The 26638-nt window shown below is 31.6% G+C and overlaps 2 protein-coding genes across 3 annotated transcripts; one reads left to right on the forward strand and one right to left on the reverse strand.

Annotated features, from left to right (window-relative positions):
• Positions 1-10: 10 nt before the first annotated feature.
• Positions 11-4826, forward strand: LOC140050111 (PDZ domain-containing protein 11-like). 2 transcript variants are annotated; one of them, XM_072095147.1, is made up of 7 exons: positions 11-46; positions 559-686; positions 938-1024; positions 1520-1576; positions 2076-2174; positions 3227-3287; positions 3663-4826. In XM_072095147.1, exons 2-7 carry the CDS (start codon positions 612-614, stop codon positions 3797-3799), a joined length of 516 nt encoding a protein of 171 aa, XP_071951248.1. In that variant the 5' UTR covers positions 11-46; positions 559-611; the 3' UTR covers positions 3800-4826. The 2 variants fall into 2 exon arrangements, with proteins under 2 accessions (XP_071951248.1, XP_071951249.1); XM_072095148.1 differs by lacking the exon at positions 11-46 and adding an exon at positions 61-163.
• An 8147-nt stretch (positions 4827-12973) lies between these two features.
• On the reverse strand, positions 12974-26574 carry LOC140050118 (START domain-containing protein 10-like). The gene is made up of 7 exons (XM_072095159.1): positions 26324-26574; positions 25993-26147; positions 25337-25484; positions 17885-17988; positions 16913-17027; positions 15808-15860; positions 12974-13801 (listed from the first exon to the last, which is right to left on the reverse strand). Exons 2-7 carry the CDS (start codon positions 26143-26145, stop codon positions 13577-13579), a joined length of 798 nt encoding a protein of 265 aa, XP_071951260.1. The 5' UTR covers positions 26146-26147; positions 26324-26574; the 3' UTR covers positions 12974-13576.
• Positions 26575-26638: the final 64 nt, after the last annotated feature.

The following is a 26638-nucleotide window of genomic DNA, read 5'->3' on the forward strand; positions in this document are numbered from 1 at the left end:
TTGGGTCAAATGTCACTCAGAGGAGGCATCATCGTCGCGGAAAAACGTAAACAAACATTTTTTTATAAACCATTCTGTATTAAACTTTTCTTTTTAAGTGAAATATTTGAGATAATGATTATATCTGTGTTTTATCAATGAACACTGGGGTAGACTAGGCAAAGTAAGTAAAGTATGCCAGCAGCTAGCTAGGCCTAGTCTTCAAGCTAGCCTCTCTCCAAAAAAAAAAAGACAGACAGAGCCGGACGGAGGGAGGAGGAAGTGGTACTCTCTCCTAGCCTGCTGGGGAAGTTGATACTAATAGAAAGATACGCTAGCTAAACTAGGCTAGGAAAGCTCATAAGTGGCAAATGATTAGGCTATGATGAGATGAAAAACATGATTGACCCCTATTAGCCTAGCCCTAGCTAGGTTAGTGAAGTGTTGGTAATAAAATTAATGATTTATTTATTTTGAAATTGTTTAAATTAAATATTTATAATATTTAATAAATATTTTTATATTTTAATGTTTTTAATAAATATTTTTTATTAATTCATTGTTTTTTATTTTGCATAGGCCTAGAGGAGAACATGATTTGTTTTTAATACATCATCATATGCAAAAACACTATGGATGAAGATGAGGCCATTCAAGTGTCCCTTCCACCTTATGAATTTCCTCCCCCTTGGATACCACCAGAGCAGGTAGGTTTTGTGATATTTTTTAACAAACTATACCACCCAATTTCTAAAATGAAAATATTGAAATTAATAATAGCTTTTTGCCAGCTCTCAAAAATCAAGAACAAAACTGAAAAAAATACTCAGTAAGGCATCTAAACATAAAATATGATTATGAGAGATATGTTATTATACTGTATTAAACATATAATCTGGGATATAATTTAATAAACGATGATCACAATTGATTTATTAACTTATTGTTATTTTTACAGAGATGCAGTCATCCTGATTATGCTAGTACTTTGAATCAATTTCTTTCTCGTACAGTTCGTTTTGCACGATCAAGACAGACCAATCAGGTGCATGACTTGGTTAATTGTTTAAATAAATATAAAATAAAGAATAAACATTTTTTGAAAACTCATCTGCAATCAATTCTCTCCACACAACTGCTTATAAATTATAGAGGTCTTAACAATGTTTTCATTTTTTAAACAATACCTCTCCCTTTAATTTAGAGCCTTATCTACACTATCAAACTTTATGTGACAAAAAAATGATGATGTCATATCACTACCATATTTGAACACAGCAAAGTTTTTTTGTCAAACTAGTTTGATAGTGTAGACAGAGCTTTAGGCTATATTAATGTAACCCTCCAAATAGACATAACATCAGATAGAGGAAGGTACAATAACCAACATCATGCATTATATATTATAGTAAACTTATACATCTAAATACCCTACTGAAAAATTTACCAGTTGGCTGAAGCATTTTAAACACAATTTATTTTTTTAAAGTAAGTAACTACAGTATTAACAGTGTCATGATTTCTTTTTGTCATATTTTAGTTTGGTTTTCACATAAAAGGCGGCAAGGAGCATGAGCTGGGTCTTTATGTGTCAAGGGTGAGTGAAAGATTACAACATTAAATGAACTAAAATAAATTGTGTACCAAGTTCTTTACCATACATACAGTATGTGTAATGTATCTACACAGGACCAACAGCTTTGCATCCCATCCAAGGGAATTGGAGTAAAGTATCTTGACTAAAGGTTACAGGCAATATGACACAGACAGGTCTCAAACACATGCCTCTCACATGCTAGTCCTGATATTCCTGACCATTAGGCCATACTTCTTAACTCTAATTCACAGTAAGTCTGTACCTGGTAAGAACATAGTGGTCATTTAGGCCTACAATATTAGATACAATCGTAATACTCCGATTTTTGGGGATTCATTTAAGATGTTGGTCGATCTGCAAACACCTGCTGGCTGGTATGATTGATCAGATTAGATGAAAACTGGCCTAAACCCAAGACACCTTCCCATCTGAGCACAGATAACACTGATTTGTGCTTATAAAAAGAAAACAGTCACAATCATTTTTTGTTTTTCTGTAGGTAATGCAAGACTCAAATGCATACCGTGTTGGATTGAGAGTGGCAGACAAGATTTTAGTTGTCAATGGTTATAATTTTGAAACATTAGATCATGATGAGGTATAAACAACCGACCAATAAAATTAAATATATATGTTTAATACTGTGAGGGCGTGTGGCGCAGTGTGTTGGACGAGTGATCATGGTTTGAATCCAACTCTCGCCGCATTGCTTGTATCCTTACGCAAGACACTTTACTTACATTTAACTCTCTCCACCCAGGTGTATAAAATGGTTAGATCAAGACAAAACTTTGCGCTGATTACTAGCTGCATTATTACGCGAGTATGTTTCCATACGTGTATGATTAAAAAAATGACAAGGGTACAGCACATTGAGAGCTTGCTTATATATATAAGAATGAACTATTATTATTATAAGGCTACTCCTGTTATAAATATAGGATTCTTCTTGTGTATACTATTATAAAATAAATAAATAAATAAAAATAAAATATATTATTATAAATTAAAAAAAGTTTATACCATATCCATCGTAAATGCAAAATATACAATAAGAATACAAATTAAATACAAAATAATTTGTTAAAAGTTCAACAGAATCAGACATAAAGTCTATTTTTGTGATGTATTATATAACGATTGTAAAATATCAAGTGTTAAGAAAATGATATACTTGGATCATGGAGGTATAAAAATAGATTTATACCTCCATGCTTGGATTACGTCTTACAAGATCAATTAATAAAAACAGATATAATTGTTGTGAAATAGATACAATTTAAGAAATTTGACTATGTCATTCCGAAAGAGAAAAAACATTGATAATAGAAAAACAATCATTTGATAATGTATACTGAATTTCAAATGTTTTCTAGGTTTAAGAATTATCCCTTGTTTGCATATCTACTTCATTCACTTTTCATTGATAAACAACAATTTTAAACATGGACACTGGAGTTTTTGCATGGTGTGCGCCTCAGCAATGTGTTCCAAACGTGATGTGAAAGAGGGCTACATAATACAGCATACTCCTCGTTTAGGACACTCTTATTTGGGGGACACCCCCATTAAGGGGACACTTTGTTGGGTCCTAAAAGTGGCTCCTTAATAGGGGTTCATGTATATTCATATTTTCTTATTTTTTTTCAGGCAGTTTCTGTTTTAAAAGAAGCTAGAGATATAGAAATGCAAGTGAAATATTTCCCTTATGGTAAGATAATACATGTAGTAGAACCTCTATTAAGGGGACACCTTCAGGTCCTATCAAAGAGTCTTAACATAGTGCCTACTCTCCCAAAAACAATTAAAATTAATAAAATAGGCCATTTTGTAATTAAGTTAAAGCTGGCAACCTTTTTTTTTTTTTAAATTAGTGTTTTCAGGAAAATATATACCACTGACCAATATAGTTTTGTTATTTGATTTTTGGTCAAAGTACATAACTCTATTATGTTACATTAAAATGGCATACTTAAAAAAATAAAATGTTAAATTATTTTTTCAGGGTGGAAATCTGTCATAGGGGTGTTTTTAATATAATTTTTTTTTAATAAACATTAAACAATATTTCTTATCTTTTTATTAGGTTATGATAAGCTTTGTCGGATGTCAGAGTTACAGCAGAAACGATTAGATTATCAAGAATATGAGGAATATGTTAAAAAAAATTCAACCAATAAAATAAACAGCCCTGTACGAGACAGTACCTCCACCCACTCGTAAGCCCCACCAGCTGTAGGAAGTCAGAAAAACACTGGTTAGAAGTCAGCGAGGCACTGGTTAGAAGTTACTTAGCTAAAACTCATTTAAAGAATTATGTACACACATGCAAAATTCTAACACACGGAATAAACCTATATTTTCTTATTGACAATCGCAGTAGTCTGCAGCTTCCTTTTAAGCAAATTAAAACACAACTAAAGTGTCTAGATGCTGGCCAACGGGTTGTTTGTCTTGTACATAAACAGACTAAAGCTCTGTCTACACTAGTTTGACAAAAAAATGTGTTAGTAATTTGACATCATTGTGTCCATATATGGACATATTACATGAGTAAAATTAACCTCCCTGGTAGAGGATACGTAGAAAAAGTTGCTGAATAAACAGTAGATAAATGCATTTTCTTATTGCCATGTTAAAGAGAGCTGATACTGTAGATTTTAATAGTAATGCAGTATATTTATATTTCCATATTTTATTTTACTTTATAGATAAACTATAGTTTTGTATTGGTAATGATGAATTTTGTAGAATATCTGGAGGTGGGTTTGTTTATTTACACTATTTTGAAGGGCTATGTAGTGTAATAGTGCATAATCCATGTATTTTTATTACATGATTGTTTTCCAAATTCTAGATGTACCCTTGAATATAACTACTTGTCAGTTATCTTGTTAAACTTGTCTACACAATCAAAATTTATTTGACAAAAAAATGTCAGGTGCCCAGATATGGACATGATGATGTCATATACTGCCATATTTAGTCATATCACTATCATATTTGGGAACATCACACCTTTGTTGTCAAACTAGTTTGGTAGTGTAGACAGAGTGTTAGTATTATCATGGAGTTTATAATATGTCATGTTAGTTCATCAGGCCCATGCAGGAATATTGGGACGTTTATCCTTGCCCCCGCAGGTCATTGCAAATTGAAAGCTTATTATTGACAATTTTAGACTAAAAATAATTATTGATGTGGTTTGTAGTTACACCTTGAAATGTAATAAAGTTATTTTTTTTTACAATTGAAACATTGTTTTTCTTTAATACTATAAGTTTATATTTATCTAATCAGTGCAGGTAAGTCACAGACTAGTCTAGGTTCTAGACTGAAATTAGTAAAAAGATAAATATTTTGGCACATATGGCGTTTCATACGTATAATATATTTTCAGACAAAAAGCAAAACGCCAACTAATAGGCCAACATAAAAAAGATAATAACTACAGATTTGGGGCAAAGTCTAGTCACAGACTAGCATGCTTGTATGCACCTGAGTGAAAATAGATGTTAATGAAACTGCTTTCTAAGAAAACAAGATGACTAGAACACTTTCACAATTGAATCTACTAATCAATCATATTTCTCTTAATCTCTAGAAAAAATAGTTTGTATTTCAAAATGCTACTCTATTACGGTCGCACGTGTTTAGTGTTCGCCGAAGTGAAAGAAAAACCCTCATAAACATCAAATTAGTATGGATTGATACTTACATTAGATTAAGAACAATATTAGTTGGCAATTATTTATGAGATGCTTGTGATTAGAATTGCAATTCGGCAACATAAAAAAAAAACGTTATTTCCATCAAATTTAGTTTTCCTTTCGCTTATGCTAATTAACATATTGCATCTTTGTAATTGTATGTAATAAATGAAAGTAATACGTTTTAAAATGTTTAGTGATATGAAATTAATGAATGGTATATGTTTGAAATGAGTTTGATTCTAACTTGCATGCGATGCTGCTGTTGGTCTATTAGAAGGTCTAATCTGAAGTAAAACCTCTGAAGTAAAACCTAACTGAAAACCATGGAACTTTTCTGTACATGAATTAAAGCTGTTCAGTTTGATAAGATGTATATATTTAATAATGTATCGTATATCCTCTGGTATAATCCCACCTCACTAAAATTTTGCCGATTTTTGGAGGTGGGACTATGCCCGGGGAAACCCTGGTTTAGGACAAAATGATCATGGTAAAGCATTTCTTTCTCATCTGAACTGGCCATAAATCATAAAGAGGCCTACATCCAGACCATTGGACTATACCCAGGGTTATGCCTCTTATTGAAATCAGACATAAAGTATAAACCAGAAGTGGGATTATACCCGAGGATATACAGTAATTGGAGGAAAACCTTTATGATAATAATATATACAGTATTATATGAATAAAATCCTTTAATAGAAATTGACCCAAGGTCATGTACATAAATAACAAACTTCATGACAAGAAAACAAATGGTCATATCATGTTATTTGAATTATTTATTAATTTGGTAACGCGAGATTTTAATGTCTTGTGTTCTCGTAAATAATGTTCTGTTTATCGTTTCATCATGTTCACTCGCAGGCGAAAACAAAGCACCACCGTATTATAAAATTCACAATATTAAATGTAAATTTTTAAAATGATTATTGAATTAAAACTGACAACATTTGAAACACATTTGAAACGACAGCAAAAATAAAAGTACAGACAAAAATACATTATTTTTCAATATGACCAGTTCATGTGTGAGATTTTAATTTTAGAACGGGTTATTAAATCTACTAGTACTAGATGTAGAATTGACATCCAATAGCTTGCTTAATCTGACTGTAGGTGGCGAAGTGTTGTCTATAAAAACACAATTAGGTAATTTGGTTGCCTTTGTAACATTAAGTTCACATAATACAATCAACTATCCCAATACAGGACACCTTTGGGCTGGCCTATATCTGGTTTTCCATTAGGTCTGGTATTTGGAATGTGTTTTTAATGGTAAAAATTAATTTGGGACCTTTTGGTCCTCAAGAAAAGTCTGGTATTGGGAGAGTTTCTGGTTTTCAGAGAGTACGGTATAGGGGGAGTAGACTGTATATAAATGTAAATTTTTCTGCGCTTCAAACAATTAAAAAAAATTGTTTTCCATTTAATGAAAATTGCAGTACACCGTACTACTCTTTAACATCTCTGAAAATGTTATCATTCCAAACGTGGCGTGGTATTGAATTACCGCTCAATAAAATAAAATCACATCACAGACAACATCATAGAAAGTCAAACTAAAGTTCATAATATACATCAGAATTCCATTACAATATCCTGTTCAGAATCAATAAGATTTATCAACAACAAATTCATTACATAGCTCTTTGACGCCATTAAGATTCTATTTGTACTAGAAATTATCTTATAAAGCCGTAAGTCTAGTCGATTTCTCTCGCTTTTAATTTGATTTATTTAGTAACTTAGAAATCATTCGTATGACGGTTCATGCTATCAGCATAGTTGACCGTGCGTGTAAATTAGAATTTTCTATTTTCACAGTTGACTGTGCTGAACAATGTTCAGCAAACCATACATCTAGTATAAATGAAGAACAGATAATGTTTATGTTTTATTCATATCAACAAGCGAACAAACAAAATCAGTATCATTTTTATATCAATCAAATACAATAATGAGTGAGGATAGCAACCAACCGGGTAAATATTCACGGAACTGTACGCAAGTACACAGGTTCGTCCCGCTAACTTTTGATGTCGTTTATTCCGGCCTGTACATTTCCGCATCTCTCTGCGTCCCGGGTATGACTCGGGTTACTGTACATAATTCCGGATCAACTCCGCATTTTTGCTGGTGGTGTAAAAGGGGTATTATTTTTAAAGTCAACCATGCACCATAATTATGTTCTGCCGAACTATAGGCACACATTCCACTGTGACCTATAAAAACTTTACTATGCCAATATTCAGTTAAAGACCACAACAAATATGTACTGTTCTTTATGAATATGAATTCCGAAATAAAGAGAAATTGAATAATATGAAAATATCTACATTACAAATAAAACAAATTCACAAAAGAATGTATATAATCAATTTCATTTATTCAATAAATCGGAAAGATAATATTATTATTCAATATAGTTACCTCAATTAATGCACTCCTAATTTGCATATTAGAAAGATAAATATAAACTATGACCCTTCACCTTATGAATTGTACAACAGCACTTGCATAAGAAGTATTAATCACAACAAAATGTACATTAAATATAATTTACTACTAATTTTGAAAATATTTTGCACTTATTAATTTAATTACAGCAGTGACATATGGTACAATATGCTGACAATATTGTTTGACAACTTTATATTACTAATAATATTAAATTAAAATATATATGCATTCCATGATTCGAATCACATGGCGCAATAAAACATAACATATTACATTTTGTAGATTAATAGATAGTATTTTGTTTGCACATTCATACTGTGTCTGCTATAGCTTTCATCAAATGTTATAGCTATCACATGCACTGTTATTAGGAATGTATGAAAGCAGAACAATGTCCTATTGTTAGCCATGCACTATTGCATACAGTATAGAACCTAGTACAATGTCCTATTCTTAACCATGTACAAATACATATAGTAACCTAGTACAATATCCTATTCTTAGCATGTATAGTACAATACCGACCGATGATGTAATCAGAGCCATGGAATACAAGTATTATTTGATCGCATTACCGTACTTAACAACAACCTCTCTAGACAATACTAAATAAAAGTTTGTTATATAACACATATTCAGATCAAATTTTGAAAATTACAAAGCAGAGGGTAGGCTGTTAAGTTCACTTCATGTCACACACACAATCTCCCCCTACCCTTTTTAAAAATCCTGGATCCTCCACAGTAGCATATGTAATGATAAATTTTAATCTGAACATTTCTTTTGAATTTGAAGTAATAATGTCTAAATAAATTTAATCACAATTATATCTAATTAATGTCTGTATATTGGCAAATAGTATGAACCAATAAAACAAATAAGGAAGGGGGAAGGTGTGTAACACAATAATGCAAATTCTCCTGCTTTAAAAACAATATTGCATGCATTCGTTGATCCACTAGAAATAGTAAGAAAAATTCAAACCCAGTCATTTGATGTGAAGATAACCATGTTATTCAGAAAAAAAAGGATTAAATGTCCATATTATTTTGACACAGAAAAAATGTGTTAAGCCTTTCAAGCGATGCTATTAAATTCAGTATACACAATCTATAAATTTCATTCTAAAATTAGAAAATTAATTTAATATTAATATGTAAATGAATTTTGATTTGTTTGCCTTTAGTATACAGACAAGAATTCATTATTGACGCAACTCCTAGGTAGGCACGTCAATATTAATTCATTAAATTGTTTTTCATAGCAAACTGAATAATTCACAGGAAATATTCTCCGACTGGAGAAATCAACATTGATGAATCATTCAAGAAAGCTTACGACAAATCTGCCTTAAATAAAACGATTTTGAATTAAATTTGTTGTGTTATCTTAGTGATAACAACTAATGTGTATGTAATATTGTCAGTGATATTAAATGTTCAGTGTTCTGTGTATTGGTAATAAAGGTATGGTCTTGAAAAAGTAAATTTTCTTGAGCTCAAAAAAGACCATTCAAATTAATTCATACTCATAGCCTAATAAAGTATTAAAGGCCCTGTTTTGGGAATTTTAGCATGATACACTAGCATCTTGGTCACATACTGTAATTAATCTTATGTCTCTTAATTACCAAAGTTACAAGATAGGTGCTACTGTCACATACTTTCCCAGAGACATTTCTGAAAAATGAAAATTCTAAAAAAAAAACATAGTTTCTTTCAGTATTTACATTTCTGTAATCTACAGTATATCCGTTTTTCTTCCACAAATTCCAAAATTATGTAGCCCTCTGGATCATAATTGGTTGGATTATCCTTATGATTACCACACTTAACTCTCTAACCAATTAAATTAATGCACTAAATTATTAAAATAATTAATATTACATTTGTACACTATAATAGATAAAACTCTCAAATTCGTAAGTTTTAATGTGATTCCTTTCATTAATTAATAATGAATATTCATACATCACATGTCATTGGCACAGATACCTATTGAAATCCAAAAACTAATTTATTAAAATAAATTAGTTCAATTTAATGTGATTTATATTCATGCCTGGTGCACATAATTATTCTACAAAAAAAAAAGAAGCAGTATTTTATCTTGTTAAACAAAACATAAAATTGGCGGGATTACAAACTAACATCTAATAAAATTTAAAATGTAACATTTAACTATTTAAAGTTTCTTACGACTACATTCAACAATTATAATATCTGGAAGACATGTATAGTTATTTGTTATTACTAAACAGACAAGGCAAAACAATATGTACTTTAAAATAATACCTAACAAAGGAAATACAGAATAGTCTACACATGGTCTACACTAGCAAACTCAGGAGTTCGCTCAACTTTGCAAAGTTTGCCTGTGTAAATGGAGTTTAGCAAGAAAAGTTGGTTAGGTCGTAGACCAGAGATAAACTTTAGCAAACTATAGAAAAACACAAGAGCCTTACACTAGCAACATTTGGTTTACTAACTTGAGCAAACTTTGGTTTGCTAACTTGAGCAACCTTTGGTTTGCTAACTTGAGCAAACTTTGGTTTACTAACTTGAGCAACCTTTGGTTTGCTAACTTGAGCAAACTTTGGTTTACTAACTTGAGCAACCTTTGGTTTACTAACTTGGGCAACCTTTGGTTTGCTAACTTGAGCAAACTTTGGTTTACTAACTTGAGCAACCTTTGGTTTGCTAACTTGAGCAAACTTTATTTTGCTATTAATTTGGGCAAACTTTGGTTTACTGACTTCAGCGACCGTTGGTTACTAACTTGAGCAAACTTTGGTTTGCTAACTTGAGCAAACTTTGGTTTGCTAACTTGAGCAGAAGTTAAGTCATGCATCTTTTTGACAAAACCTTTGCTGAGATTTGGGAACTTCAGTGAATCAAACCACATATTGTCACATGGTCATGAAGATGGAAAACGAAACGAATAGTTACAAAACTTCTCTAAACAGTGAGAGTGAAATCGAGAGTTTTGGTGAAGTTTGTAGACTACAACAAAAACAATAAGCAATAATTATAGAACAACAAAATCTTTGGGGAATTTTGTAGTGTGAAAAGACAGCTATAGTGAAAGAAAAACGAAAAACTTTAGCCAAAATCTATATAACCTTTTAGCCATGTTATAAAGAAGTAGTGGCACTGGAATGGAAAAAAAAAACATAGAACCATCATATGGAACACAGGTTGGACAGTACTGCATCTAGTCAAGTGTTTCACCAACTTGCTTAGAATGAGATAAGGATGTATAAGTGTGTGAAAACCGTTCTAGTCATAATTTGAAAATACACCCAACTCTCCCAATACTGATCACACTAAAGGCTAATCTAATATGTATGGTTTTCTGGAAAGTGTGGTATTTGTGTGGTGTATTTTTAATGTTAAAAAAGAATTTTGGATCTCAAGAAAATTTCAGTTTTTTTCGAGTGTTCTTGTTTTCAAAGAATCCCGTAATGGGAGAGTTGACTGTGTATATGAAATTACTCCATAAATTCAAATTTCTGTGGCACATACTAGAAATGCACAATCTCAACAGAAATCTAGTAGCTAAAAACATTAGCCAAAAAAAAGAAGCATTTTTAAAAGAGTGTAAACGAATTTGGAACAGGAGAGAAAAGGTTGTGGGAGAGATTTTAAAGATTTTTTCAATCATATGTACAGTTTTAGGAGTTCCAATAAAATGTTTATCAGCAACAAAAACTTCTTATTCACATGGCAATATGTTTCTAAAACTTATAACTTACAATACTGTATGATTTAAATAATAGGTTTCTTTTAAAGCCCACACAACATACAGTATATCTGGCTCAATAAATGTATAGTTTATATGTTGGAATGTTGTATGTTGGCAATGTATCTATTTGGAATGTTATGATTTTGATTTGGTGGTTTATCCAACACATAATACACCATAATTACAATAGACACCTTCTTCTTCCCTATTGAAGGCAAACCCCTATTCAAATGACACACCTATACACTATAGTCAACCTATGTTAAATGAACACTTTTTTAAACCTGCTGTGTCTTAATAAAGGACAGTGCTATCACTGGCTAAACCAAGAGGCCCCACTGCTTAAGCCAGAGCAACTAACCAGCATTGGAGGGCCCTTGGAGTGCTAAAGTACCTTTTCCCCCTGTGTTATGCCACTAATAGGGGATCTATTATTATCAGTCTATTGAAAAATAAATCCATGTGCATAATAGGCCACTCAAATTAATTGGGAAATGATTGAAGTTTATTAGTATCTGGCTACTGTAATAATGAATTAATTTAAAACCATCAGTTCAAATATTGAATTATTTATGGAGAGATAATCAAGTGGTATATACTGTACCGCAATATGTGGGAAATTGCAAACAATGTCAGTAGTTAGGTAATTTATTAATATATTATTAGGAATAAATTTAAATAATAAATACACAAACTAAAATGGAATGAAGTGATCCAGCATCTTTGATGATAATGGTAACTGATTTTAACAAGTTAGGCGTAAAAATAGATTTTAAAAGTCGTAGTAAACCATACTGTACCATCTCAAAAAATTTAACTCGATTGAAAATTAAAGTTATTAACATCTTGAAAATATATATTTTTTTCGAATTGCAATAAAAGAACATCATAACATTGTTTGATTACAAAAAAACTTCTGAAACCAAAGTGTTTTTGGAGCAATGGAAAAAATGTTTGTTTTGTTTTGTTTAGATAACTGATAAAAATAAAATACTATATTGGCACAGAAAAAATTAGTGAAATCAAAAAAAATGTGTTTGTTGTTTTAAATAACTGAAATAAAATACTATATTGGAACAGAAAAAGATAAACATGTTGTTTTAGATAAACAAAAAAAGTGATAGAAATAAAATTAAAATTTTTTTTAAATAATATAGATTTGTTTGGTTGTAATTGTAAAAATATTCAAACAGAAAAAGATAAGCATGTTGTTTTAGATAAAAAAAGTGATAGAAATAAAATACTAAATTCAATTTTTTTTAAATAATATAGATTTGTTTGGTTGTAATTGTAAAAATATAATTTTTCATTTTGATGAAGAAATAGGCCAAAGTCACTTCATCCGGTAAGTTTAGCATGTAATGCATTGCAGATGCTATTATATTGCAATTGAAGTGTTGCGAGTTAAATAAATAAGCACAGATGTTGAGTAACAAACAAAAGTCAATACACTATTAAACAATAGTCTTATCAGTGGTTAAAAGAAAATTGTACAGATTTATTACATGCACTTAACAAAATCAGAAGCTTCTATATTTAAAATTTGAATTGAATTCATAGACTATACCATTTGTGGAGAGGGGTGCTCAATGAAAATTTCTACTTTTGCTCTTCGTGGAGAAAGGGCTATTTTCAGTTTATCCAGGTAAGCTAGGCACGAACAAACCTACAATATTTCTCCATGAAACAGTATAACCCAATGATAGAGGTCATGTAAAATAGTAAAAAGGTAATTATTTTACTAATCCCAAAACAAACATAACTGATCTTTTAATTCCAAAATGAAATCAACAATTTACATTTTTGGTACTTTGGTATAAACATGGTGGAAACATATATAAATATATATATATATTTCTCCATGGTATAAAGGTCCTTTCATACGCATGATAAAACTAAATTAATGACAAATTTGACGTTTTAACAAGGAATTTGATTATAAAGAAAAAATATGGTACCTAAAATACAAATAATATTAATTAAACAATCAGAAATAATAGGTGGAATATTGTACACTATAGGAAATGTCTTACATCATAACCTTAACTACTATAATATTGCCTAGACTCACACACCGTCGTCAAATGTCATTAAAATTGATTTCATCCTCTTTAACGTCTTCTTCCTTCACTTCGCTTTCGTCGAGTGAATCATCATCAGTGTACTCTTGTCTCGGTAAAATGTCGTTCATATCGAGTCGTGGAATGGACAGCTGTTCGGGATTTAACCACGGTTTATGATGCGGTCTGTTTTTCTTTTTCCACGTTGGATATTTCAAACATGCCTTGTGGAGCCTGTTCATCATCTGAAAAATTGAAAACATTATTAAATGATGAAAATATTTTGGATATCAATATATTTAAATGAATAACAAACATCTTGTAAAGATATTACAGCAGATTTATGAGTTTAGAGAGTTAACAGATACACAATATTGATAGCGGCGATTTATTTATTTATTTTGAGTAGAGATCTACTTACAAGTGGAAACGGATATAGTTAATATCCAGATAAAGATCTATTTATTTATTTTGGTATAAAAAAAACATACAATATATATTTTTAAACCGATGATAGAGACGTATACTAGAAAAAAGATACCAGAATATAAAACTGTATTTAAGCAAAATCAAGTAGCTTATGTTTGGAGTATTGAGATAAGATACGATTATAATATTATGTTTGTAAGCTTTCAATACAAAAGAAGACCTATCATCAATAATACTCCCTCGGTAATATATTTCTCAGACAAAGTATGATTAAAAACGATCTAGAGTAATATTCATATTATTCAACTCTTTCCATGCAGCAACTTTGATTTTAATAAGTAAACAGAAATGCATAGTTGGATGCAGTGCTCAAACAATGACATCACAACAGCAGTGCTGATTTCATTTTCGCTCGTCTGATTGGCATATTGAGCCGTTGGCAGATCATGTGACATGTATTAATTACTATAAGTGTGTTGTGTAGAATTCATCAATAGATCTTATTTTGGCAATTTCATGCTATACCTTTCAAAAATTGTTTACATTAACATTTTTTATGCTAGTATAAATACTTGTTAACTACTATAATAATAAATGCTTTGTGTACACATGCCCACTATGCTGGACACAATCTAAGCCCCATAATGCATTATTTGATACTCTTGCCAAAATAACAACTCATCAGTCCTTTGATCTTATGTCTGGCTGCGACCAATACAAACAGTACTGTACTATGTACATATTCTCCATGGCGCATGGTGTCTGTAAGGGGCATGGAACTGATAATGTAGCAGCCACAGATAAAACCTTTGATCTCCATAACTCAGTATCCTGTTGTTAGATTGCCTTAATGTATGATTGAATTCTCTCATTGCCCGTTTCAAACTAGAGACCATAGGCCTAGTAATTTTTTGGCAAATCCTACTCTACCTAACCAGCAAGCAAATGTTATCTTCCAAGCTAGACTTAAAATTAACTTCTGTAGTCTTTACAAAGTTTACACTTTCAATCCCCTATTTCGAAAAAAAAAAAAGACCCAGTCTGCAACAAGCCTGCCTATAGCATTCCAGGGCCTTAGCCACCAGTAGGGTTGGTAAGTTTTCAACCTGACCACTTTTCAACCTTTTTCACCGAAACTCTTCTAGAAAGCCTTCTAATTTAACGCTTTATCGTGGAATCTATTATATTCTTAGTCCTTTCTAAATCTCTAATAACATTCCATAAAATATGCATTAAGGATTTACTATATTCACTCTCGTATTACCATAGCAATAAAATAATGCAAATTTAATTTTATGACAAAAAGATGGCACGGCACAATCAAGTATTAAGTCTGTATATTTTACTTTCATTGTAACCGAATCAACAGAGAGACTTTTTTCTATCCCGACGAAATTTCATTAAAACGTGGTGTCATTATAGAGAAGTGAATACCAATCACGCGAATGAGTTGTCATTAACGAAATGGAAAGGGCATTCTAGTTACACTACTAATTTTTATAATTGCATTTGCATGTAAATAGAAATATGTAATGCATCGTCTAAGCATCAAGATCTAAAAAGAGTTGGTAGAGTAGAATACTACGTACAGTATAATTAGTATTAGCTTTGCCAGGGTACGTTTAATATAGTTCTCTTTGGAGAAGCAGTTGGCATGGTTTATGTAATTTACACAAAAGTCATTTCATTATGAATAATTCTTTTAAAGTCTAAAAGCAAATTACACAATTAAAATAAGAAAGAAATAAAACCAACTTTATTGTGAACATCAGTTAAAACATCTTGTTATCAAGAATATCTTAATTATTTATTTTAAGCATACCTTTGGAGCTAGATATTGTGTGAGTTTATTGACTATCCACTTTGGTAATGACCCTGCAAAAAATAAGTAAAAATAGATCATAAGCAAAGAAAGTCCGGGAACACCCACCTACAAATGTTGTTCTTTTATAATCTTTCCTTGCCCAACTATTATTGTACTGTTACAGTGTTAGTTTTTTTTCTTTTACTAGGCTTAAAGTTTTGTCAATAACCAATGCTCTCAAGTGGGAGGGCCCAGATACAAAAAGTTAAAAGTTCCTAGAACACCCCTTTACCATAATGGACTAGTCTGCAACTATGCCCTCATGTGGGAACATCCAATTGTACAACCATCATCATTAAGCTTTGACTGTGAGAATGGCAGGTGTGGTTGCGGACTAGTCCATTATGGTACAGGGGAAAATTTTTACTTTTCGTATCTAAGCTCCTTCCCTCTGGAGAGCACAGGCTATTGTAGGTTTAACCAGGTAAGCTAGGCACGAAATAAACTGTCATTACAGTACATTATTATTGAACATGTTATTAGTAATGTTTACAATCAACACAGGAAACACAAGGAAACAACATATTGAATGTTATTAAGAATAAACAATACAAATTGATTGATGTAATATTAAAATATCAAATTCAAATGAAGGAGTAATAACCGTAGTTCACATAAAATTAGGACAGGATAATGTTACTAAATAAGACACTTGATAGCACTGTAAGCTTAAGTGTGAACCGATAGCTATTAAGTGTGTTACGAAGACGATAACTCAATTATCCACACTTGAGTCAACTAGATCAAGCAACAGCCAAGTTAATAATAGGCAACATTTTCATCATGTGACAGTCACTGACGAGAGAAGTATTATTTAAAGACTAAATACAACACAATGACTCAATGGTTTTGTGTCTGGAACTAATAGCTAATAACTGTGGAGTGGAGACTGGGAAATTGTCCAGTTTTTAAGTTCCGGAACAGAATACATTACTTGTGTCTCCATAGTAATATATCTTTCTGACGACTTAGGGTTTAAAAAAATACATTAAATATTACTCCTCAAAGTGTTTTGAAACAGTCATGTGATACTACGCTGATTCACTTAGGATTTGAACCTCACCTCTTGGATCTGATTGTGAAACATATGTCAATTCGCAGCCTTTTCCATTCACCCTTACCAGATAACCAGTTAAAATTGATTCCGCGCGTATAACACCTTTCCTTTCTGGAACATTCTATTAAAAAAAAAACATCACAAAAACCTTTGAAAGGTGGTTTTGAATTGTAAAATGATGCGTTATTGCATTATAATGTAATATTATAATTAAATAAGTATGTTTATGTCGTCATTATATTATGAGAAATATTTATTGGATTTCATTGAAGTATGCACAAACAAAAAAAGAACTTTAACACCCTTCAAAGCTGTTTGCAAGATCTAACAAATAATTTATTCTGGTATAAATAGATCTCATTCTGTGGTGTTAAGTCGTCAAGCACCACTGCACAGTAATTTCCTACGAAAATATATTTCAATGTTTTATTCATAACATTGACAATCTACAGTAGATATTCCATTTCTTTTGCCAGATTAAGTCAACAAATTCAGTTCAGAATGAAGAATACAATGCAACAAGCCAGGGTCCAATACATCCTTGGATTTTAACCATTTGTTCACCATAGAATTCAAAATAAAATAACCATTATTTGTGAGACGCTACTCTTGCATAGGGTTTTTGTTTAGGAAGAAACGTCGAGACTTCTGCATACATGCGTATTTTGGTTTTGGACTAAGGTTCAGGCATGGGCTAGAAGCTTTCTTAAACCAAGCATATCAAATTTTTGTCTTCAATTCTTCAATTTTTAACAAAAACCCTGTTGCATTATAACTACAGTATATTGGAGAATGGCTTCTGTTCCCTAGCTAAAACCTGGTATTTATATAATATACCAAGCAATTACAGTCTGTATTCAAATACTGTGTATTTAAAGCAATCACAGTTTTAAATACAGGAACAAAACATCAATACTTTCTCATCTCTTTATTGAGCTATTAAAAACGTGTGGTATTTTCTGCGATTATTGCAATTACCTTGTGGAATACGGAATGATTGAAAATATATGAAGCATCCAGCGTCTGTAGCCATATTCTTTGCATTAAGTAATCTCGGTTTTTAAATGGTGAAGGAACTTTCACTGTGTAGAAAAAAATCAGTAAAATCATTATTAAAATACAATTTTCACTTCATATTATAAATGGGTTCTATAATACTGTAATAAATGTTAATGAATTGTTAAGAATTTGATAATTAATTTCCATAATTAAAAACATATTTTTCTAAATGAGTCATTACCTTATGAGATGAACAATAATATGTAACAATAGGACAAAGTTCATTGACGTATAGTAAATTTAGTATTCAATAATGGGAAACAATATGGACGGACTTATATTATTAGTATAGTTAATTATAAAAAAAATAGGCTAGGCTGTCAACTGCTCGTTAGAAAATAAACTGTATTGTCATGCCATCTATAATTGTTTTACTCCACCTAAAAAATTGGAGTACTAGACTGCCTTCTCGAATGGTTCAGGCCTTGGCCTAACCCATTGGTAAAAATATGTGTGTTTTTTTATAAACAAATATACAAGGTTATATTTTTTCGGTACAATAATTTAATTTGGTGAATGATGAATTATTTTATTTTCCCCTCATGTATTTATTTACACCATTGCACTCAAACATTAATTATTTGTATAATGTCCCATGGGGGCTTTATGTTTAAGGCACTACACTTTAATTAGTGGATTTAAAAATGATCTACTTCTACTATAAGTCAAAACAATTAAATTTATTTTTATTATACTGTTAACAAAAACTTCATTAGAATACGAATAAGTCAACCGGCTCAGCTACAGTGATTAAGTTCACTTAGGTTGACCCTGGTCTTCCCAATTTCAGTTCTTTTTTTGTTATGTATATACTGAAATAGACCGAATAAATAATGAAATGAAAGTATTAAAAACTGGGTATTTGTATAATTTATGGAATACAGGTAATTATTATTGTACTATAGGTATTATCTTTACCAATTATTTTAATGAATTATCAATGTTATCTTACTTCCTATGGAGGTCCCCAAGCACAAACAACATTTATCAATGTGTGAATAACAATATATGCGTGGGTACAAAGTGCATTATTTACTGACGTCAGGCGTGATGACTTCAAAAGACAAAAAGCCAAATCGTTTTCTATTGTTGTTGAATTGACAGTGTACAGTGCTTGAACGATACAGTTACAGCTTTAGATGACGTTGGTTAACTTAAACAGCTGACAGCTTCAGGTCATATGAAAGGTCATATGAATTATTAAATACATACAAGTTTTATAAATCAAACACATTTACAGAAAAACACTGTGAAAAATGAGATTCTTAAATATTTTTTCTAGAAACATATTTTTTTTTCATTACTGTAATTTCTGAAAACCATGGTAATTAATAATAACAAATAATATTGACAATTTTGAGTAGAAATTGCGTTCAAAAACAAATTAATGCTGGTAAATTTTACCAATGTTTTTTTGGTAATTAAATACCAAATACAGAATGATCCAGTAAACATAGAAGCTTAAACAGAAACTTAAAACTCTTATTTTTTATAAAGAGAATCGATGACATAAACATTGGTAATTTTTACATAACTCTTCAACTATATTCAGTGATGTAGTCATAAGAAATAAAGCGAGCCAGTTTTCGCAAGAAATATCTTTTCTGCCAATGGGTTGTCAAAGGCATCTGTGAAAAAGTGGTCAGGTTGAGCTTACTGGTGGCTATGGCCTTGAATTGGTCCTATAAAAAGTAATAGTTATTCTTTGCTAAAGTAAATACTTGCTGTAGCATGCAGACCTATTGTACATACATAATCATTTTTTCAGAGTTTTATCTCTTACATAAAATCATTGTATGCAGCAGTTTATTATATTATTCATTGCTAATAATGCTACTGTTATGTACAGTACTGTATTTATATTAAAGTTTTAAAGGCTTAGTCTATTTTTACTTTAAAAAAAGAACTTCACAAGGCCAAATAGTACTATTACACTTTCTAATAAAAGTCACTGATTATAAAATAATCTTTGCAGTGATTTGAATAATTGTCTTTTTTAGTGAAAGAAGGTGACTGAACTAAAATAACAAAATACTGAAATCACAGCCAATTGCACAACAATGAATATTGGAGTCAGTGAGGCGTATAAGAGCTCATGTAGAAACGCTGTTATAGAAAATAGGTTCAATATGGATCAATTTTAAAGCTCAACATATGTAATGTACAGTAGCCATTTTTTCCATAAATAATCCAAAATATATTTTGTCAATGTCTGAATTTTATTTAGCATAGTTTAATAAAGGGACTTTTGCTAACTAGCATTAGTTTACAGTAGAACTCCTCCTAGTTAGTATTCAGGGGGAACTTCTCCTATTATTTAGAGGAACCCCCTCCTAGTATTCAGAGGAACCCCTCCTACAGTAGTATTCAGGGAAACCCTTCGTACAGTAGTATTCAGGGAACCCCTTGTACAGTAGTATTCAGGGGAACCCCTCCTAGTATTCAGGGGGAACCTCTCCTAGTATTCAGAGGAATCCCTCCCAGTATTCAAGGGGACCGCTCCTACTATTCAGGGGAACCCCTCTTGTAGTATTCAGGAGAACAACCTCCTAGTATTCAAGGGGAACCCCTCCTAGTATTCAGGGGGAACCTCTCCTAGTATTCAGAAGAACCTCTTCTAAATTCTAAAGTAGAATTCAGGGGAACCCCTCCTACAGTAGTATTAAGGGGAAACTCCAATTAAGAGCATTCTCCTGTGAAAAATAATGTTATATATTGTTAAACCAGAGAGTTGTTATTTGGCTAGTTAAACTTAAACTTTATGCCCAGCCAGCCCCTAGTATGGAGATACTTTTTTTGTATGAAGGTATCACTTAATAGAGGGTCTACTGTTTACAGTACAACAGAAAATCAAAATAAATCTGTTGAAATATGTTTTCAATTGAATTTTCGCTCAGTCTCAATCTGAGGATTTTGTATTGAATACAATAGATTTTCTCTTAAAATCCTGACAGGTATAGAGCCTCTCATATAACTAGATAATAATGCCATTATAATATCTATAGTGTCAATGATTTAAAATCAAAAGTTCAAATATAATGATATGGTACATTACACAATCTATTCTTCTATTGTTTATAGTACCAGCATAATTTTAGTTGACATTTTATTATCCCAATGAAACAATCATCCATTTAATTAGTATGGAACAGGAATGTTACAGCATTAAAGCCAGGGTTTAAAGAAAGGTCTGGCTTTTGATTAAATTATGATTATATTAAAAACTGGCAAGTTATTCAAATTTGATATCTGGTCATAAAATATTCAATCAATCACTTGGAACACAAACAAAATGACAGAAATGAACAAACACAGTCATAAATTCCAATTTACATACACTATTAAATAAACTAAACATGATGATATCAGATTTAACAAACACGTTCTACCTGGACTGAAAAAAAGGTTGTTGACATTTCAAAGTATTCATCATCAATAAAATAATATTTCTATGACATGGATTTTATTTCTTCGTATGACACATTTTCCATTCAACTTGCTGTGCATTTTATAAGTCAATATTATTTATATGATATAGTACTAGTTATAATGTGACCAAGGCAATCTAACAACAGGATGCTGAGCTCCAGATATCAAAGGGTTTAACTATGGCTGCGACACGATCAGTACCAAGCCCTTTAAAAGATACTGCGCCACGGATGATATGTACATACTTTAGTACAGACTGTTGGTATTTGTCGCAGCCAGACATAAGATCAAAGGACTGTTCCGAACTTGGCAAGGCGAGCTCAGTGGCCTGTTTTTGTGACTTTAACCTACAGAATGTACTATACAGTACTGTAAACAATTGCAATTATAATAATAAATTTAGTATAATAGAATATAAACGCATTAATTGCTGTACATTGATTGTTTTCACTGCAATGCACTACAGTAATCTCAAATTGGAAAGTGGTCTAATTAGAGTGATAACGTTGATGACTTACAAATAATAAATTTAAACAATTTTAAAGGCAAAGTGCAGTTGGTAAATAAAATACTGTATAAAGTATTTGGAGCTTTTTAAACAACATGTTAGGGAAAAATGACTCAAATATATCGATAGCATAGAAATTTAACTGACAAATTAAGACATGAAAGTAGGCTGATAAATAATGTTTCCATGAACTGCTAAGCCCACTTAATACATGCTGTAATTTATCATCCAATTGTGGGGGCGATGAAAGATGATTCAGTCACTAGCCAATTGACACATTTCAAGTTGTGAAAAATGAAGAGCTTTAAATGTTGCTACATACATACAACATTCTAATGTTGCTATGTGTTAGTGGAACATGTAATACAGTGAAATCCCTATTAAGAGGACAGCTTTGAGACCAAATAATGTTTCCCTGAATAGGGGGGGGGGGGGGATGTTGTTCCTCATTCATTTCATGCAATAATTAGGCGTACCCTTTAATCTTTTAATAACGGTGTACCTATCAATAGGGGTGTTACAGTACAGTACTTGTATCTTTCAATAGGGGTGTACTGTACTTTACCCTTTAATAGGGATATATCTTAATTTATAACAAATCTTTCAATAGGGGTGTATCCTTCAATAGGGGTGTGTATCTTTCAATAGGGGTGTACCCCTTAATAGGGGTGTGTACCCTTTAATAGGGGTGTATATCTTTCAATTGGGATGTACCCTTTAATAGGGGTGTGTACCATTTAATAGGGGTGTGTACCCTTTAATAGGGATGTGTACTCTTTAATAGTGTACAGTACCATAGAGATATTATAGTTAAATATTCACTATATAATATCTCTATGGGTGTACCAATTAATAGGGGTGTACCAATTAATAGGGGTGTACCAATTAATAGGGGTGTACCAATTAATAGGGATGTACCAATTAATAGGGATGTACCAATTAATAGGGATGTACCAATTAATAGGGATGTACCAATTAATAGGGATGTACCAATTAATAGGGATGTACCAATTAATAGGGAGGTACCAATTAATAGGGGTGTACCAATTAATAGGGGTGTACCAATTAATAGGGGTGTACTGTACAATTTAATAGGCGTGTCCCAAAGGAGGCGTTCTATTGTACAGTGCTCTAGTCTTTTGAAAACTAAGATTGACATAGTGGTTATTAAGTTTGAGAAAATTGTGTTTGTTTCTTTTTTCTTATTTTAATCAACTGATTAAAGATAAACATTTTCAACTACCGTAATCATAATTTGAGAAGATAAGTTCTGTAAAATGATATTTGTATCAAAATCTGCATGTACTGTATGTATTCTATGATCCAGTATCGTACAACATAATTGAAATACATAGTAAACAAGATACCAATTTGTTTCTTTGCAATCATATAGTAGTACAGTATCATCTTTAATCAATATCAAATGTAGATAGAAGGTAAAAAAAAAGTCTATGAGTGGGTGCTAGCTAATAATAGGACTTCTCTTCTCAGCAAAATGCAAATTATAACAAATATAATTCAATGTTTTATTCATGATATTGCCATTGATTACTTATTGTAAGTAAACAAATTGAGTAGGATGAAGAAATCAACACAACAAACATTGAAAATCCCCACTCAAACATTGAAAATCCCCACTCAGACATTTAAAATACACCACTCATATTGTTCACCTTTTTTGTAATGTATTTTGAGGACATGTGGCAAAGTGTGTTGACGTTTACTGATCATGGTTCAAATCCAACTCTAGCCGCATTAGTTGTATCCTTAGGCAATACATTTGCCTCTCTCCACCCAATTGTATAAAATAGGTACTGGTTAGATCAAGACACAACTTTGCGCTGATCACTAGCTGCATTATTATGGGAGTATTTTTCCATACGCGTTTGATCCAAAAAATTCCGGGATGTGCAGCGCATTGAGAGCTTCTTTATATGCACTATATAAGAATGAACTATTATTATATTTTCTGAACTAAATAATTGTTCAATTGGTCTGAAAATCTTCAATAAGATTATTACAATCAATTCTGTAAATTGTCCACTGATAAAAATATTATTTGATTTCAGTATTTATGAATAATGCATAAGATTATGACTAGGAATGAGTGGGATGAATTCATAATGATTGAGAATTACTGTTTACTTTAGAAATAAAGTCAATTTGGTTCATTTAATATGGTCTGCTTCAGATGGCAATAATAGATGAATCACGCGATTAAAATGACCGTGACTACAATTTTCAAATATACTGTATCACCCGAAGAATCAATATTTATTTTTAGGAATATTATCTTTCTTATTATCTCATAAATATGCATTGGATAGTGTGTTAAAATAAACATTCACCATATTTTGTCTTGGAAATAATAACTTCATACAGTAAGGATGCTCTTACATAGTAATATGGGTTAATTAATAAGTGCTGGTTGTATACAGTTAGTGATAAGAGTACTGTATGCCTAAGAAAAGTATCAATTTTAAAGGGTGCGCTAATCTACTAGGGGTGCCCTAATGTTCTAGGGGTACCCTCAAATTAAGTGTTGGCTCAATGTTGAGATCTCTTTTGAGTATATCAATTGTGTTTCCTATTGTTAAAATACTGATATTTCTATATAATACTTTCTGGAAATGGTTGACACATACTGTACAGTACTGTGGTTTCATTTGAAGCAATCAGGAAATTTAAATCAGAATATCAGTTAATATAAAGGTATATTATCAAGAGTCTAAAAATACAGAAAATAATTCTGCACTAGAAATTCTGATATATTTTTATATAATAATGACAGTACAGAATACTTTGTGATGTGCCCAAATATAGTAGTGATATTCTCAAATATGGCAGTGATACTGTACTGTATGACATCACATTATTTTTTCACATACTGTAATGTTTGAAAAAACATCTGTGTGAAATAGAAAAATATACAGTACAGTAATTACTAGACTACAAAGGATTATTATAAAAAAAACATTTTTTTCAGAGATGCCAAGGGAAACTGGTTATTAAAGCCGATTTTCCACTAGGCGAATTTGTTCGCGCGAATCGAAAGCGTCATGCTATGCGCATGCGTATTCAAGTTTCTGTCTGTCATACTCCCTTCTGCGACGAATTCTTGTTCCTTTGATTTTTCGCTTCAGCGAAATTTACTAGTTCGAATTGTTTCTACTTTTTGCGAAGCGAAATATTGCGCAACCAATCAGAGCTCAGGAGATGAGCTATGACGCTTTCAAGAGCACTCATGCGAATCGAAATGCTCAGCAACCACGCGACAGTTTTACCCGATCACCCAAGGAAATTTCATTTGCATATTTTGTACAGAAACCTGATTAAATATACTGTAATTCTGGCTCAGTGCAAACGTAGCTTATTTATCCCCTAATATGGGTAACTTGGCATCTCTGATTTCTTGCAATGACTGACATACGTACACTGATAATAACTAAGATCACTGTTTGGACACACCATATACATCTCTTTGCCTTCCTCCATACTTGAATCCCATTTTACTCGAAAGTCTGAATCGTGTAATACATCATACATTACGGACGCTGATACATCTGAAAATACTTTATGTGCCTGAAATTTAAAATGAAAAAAAATCATTTGCCAGATCATGAAAAGTTATTTTTGTACTGTAAAAAATAAACATTCAGTCTATACATTGTTTATTATCCGGCACGTTTTTTTATAGCTAAGCTGTATAAAACTTTACTGATTTATTAATAAATACTCACTGTAAGTGTAAGTCAGTTAAAAAATAAAATATAATTTCCCATAAGAATTTGCTGGTATTATAGATTACGGCAATAAATAACATGTATAAATATGCAACAATGGTGCAAAGAAAGGATAAAACATAAAGAAAAACCACACATACACACAAATTGTAGGCTAGGCTACAGTATGCCAGTAATAATATTAATAGAGAGTGATACTGATAGATGTCTGGTTTTTAACCTGGCTTGTCACCATAGCTTTAGGCCTAGGTAGGTAGTCTAGGCTAAACCAAAATTCTTCAGATCAATAAAAAACGTCACCAATTATAAAATATGTACATTTAACGTAAAAATCTAACTTAACATACCTTAAACATTTTGGAAGAAGTATCTGAATTTTTAGCCCAAACTTTTGTTCCATTTTTGCTGTATTTTTCTGTCCACCCGTCAACACTGTCTGCTAAATTGCGAAAAACTTTGAAATCGCTGTCTTCGGGGTATTTAACTTCTCCGACTGCCATCGCTGAATTTATAAACAACTTACAATAACATTTATATTATCCTTTAGAACAATACTATTAAAAGTATTAGTAACTTCTGTGAATCCAATAACTGGTATTTTAGTAGAGTTTTCTCAACTTTTTCCTGTGTGAGTGAGCAATTAATGACAACAACCCTAAAATACTTCACACAAATTACCTTTACAAATGCAATTTTGCCACCTCAACAACCACTGCTTGGATTTTTGTTTCCAGATTTCGGCCCTCTCTTGTTAAGTTAATTATAGATGGCGGTATTCTCATTTTGGATAATTCCTTTTTTCTTTAAATCATCCGTGATTAAAATGACTGTTTTACAACTAAAAAAAGCCTCATTTATTTAATTGCAAATGACTTGAATACAAAATGAAGCGCGCATTTACTGACGCACTTCCTACGCACATTATCTACGCACTTCCGATATACTTACGCGCCTGGCACGCATGCAGCCCGCCCTCAATGTTTGATAAAAGTG

The sequence above is a fragment of the Antedon mediterranea genome, chromosome 5 (assembly GCF_964355755.1).
Source record: "Antedon mediterranea chromosome 5, ecAntMedi1.1, whole genome shotgun sequence".
NCBI classification, from domain to species: Eukaryota; Metazoa; Echinodermata; class Crinoidea; order Comatulida; family Antedonidae; genus Antedon; species Antedon mediterranea.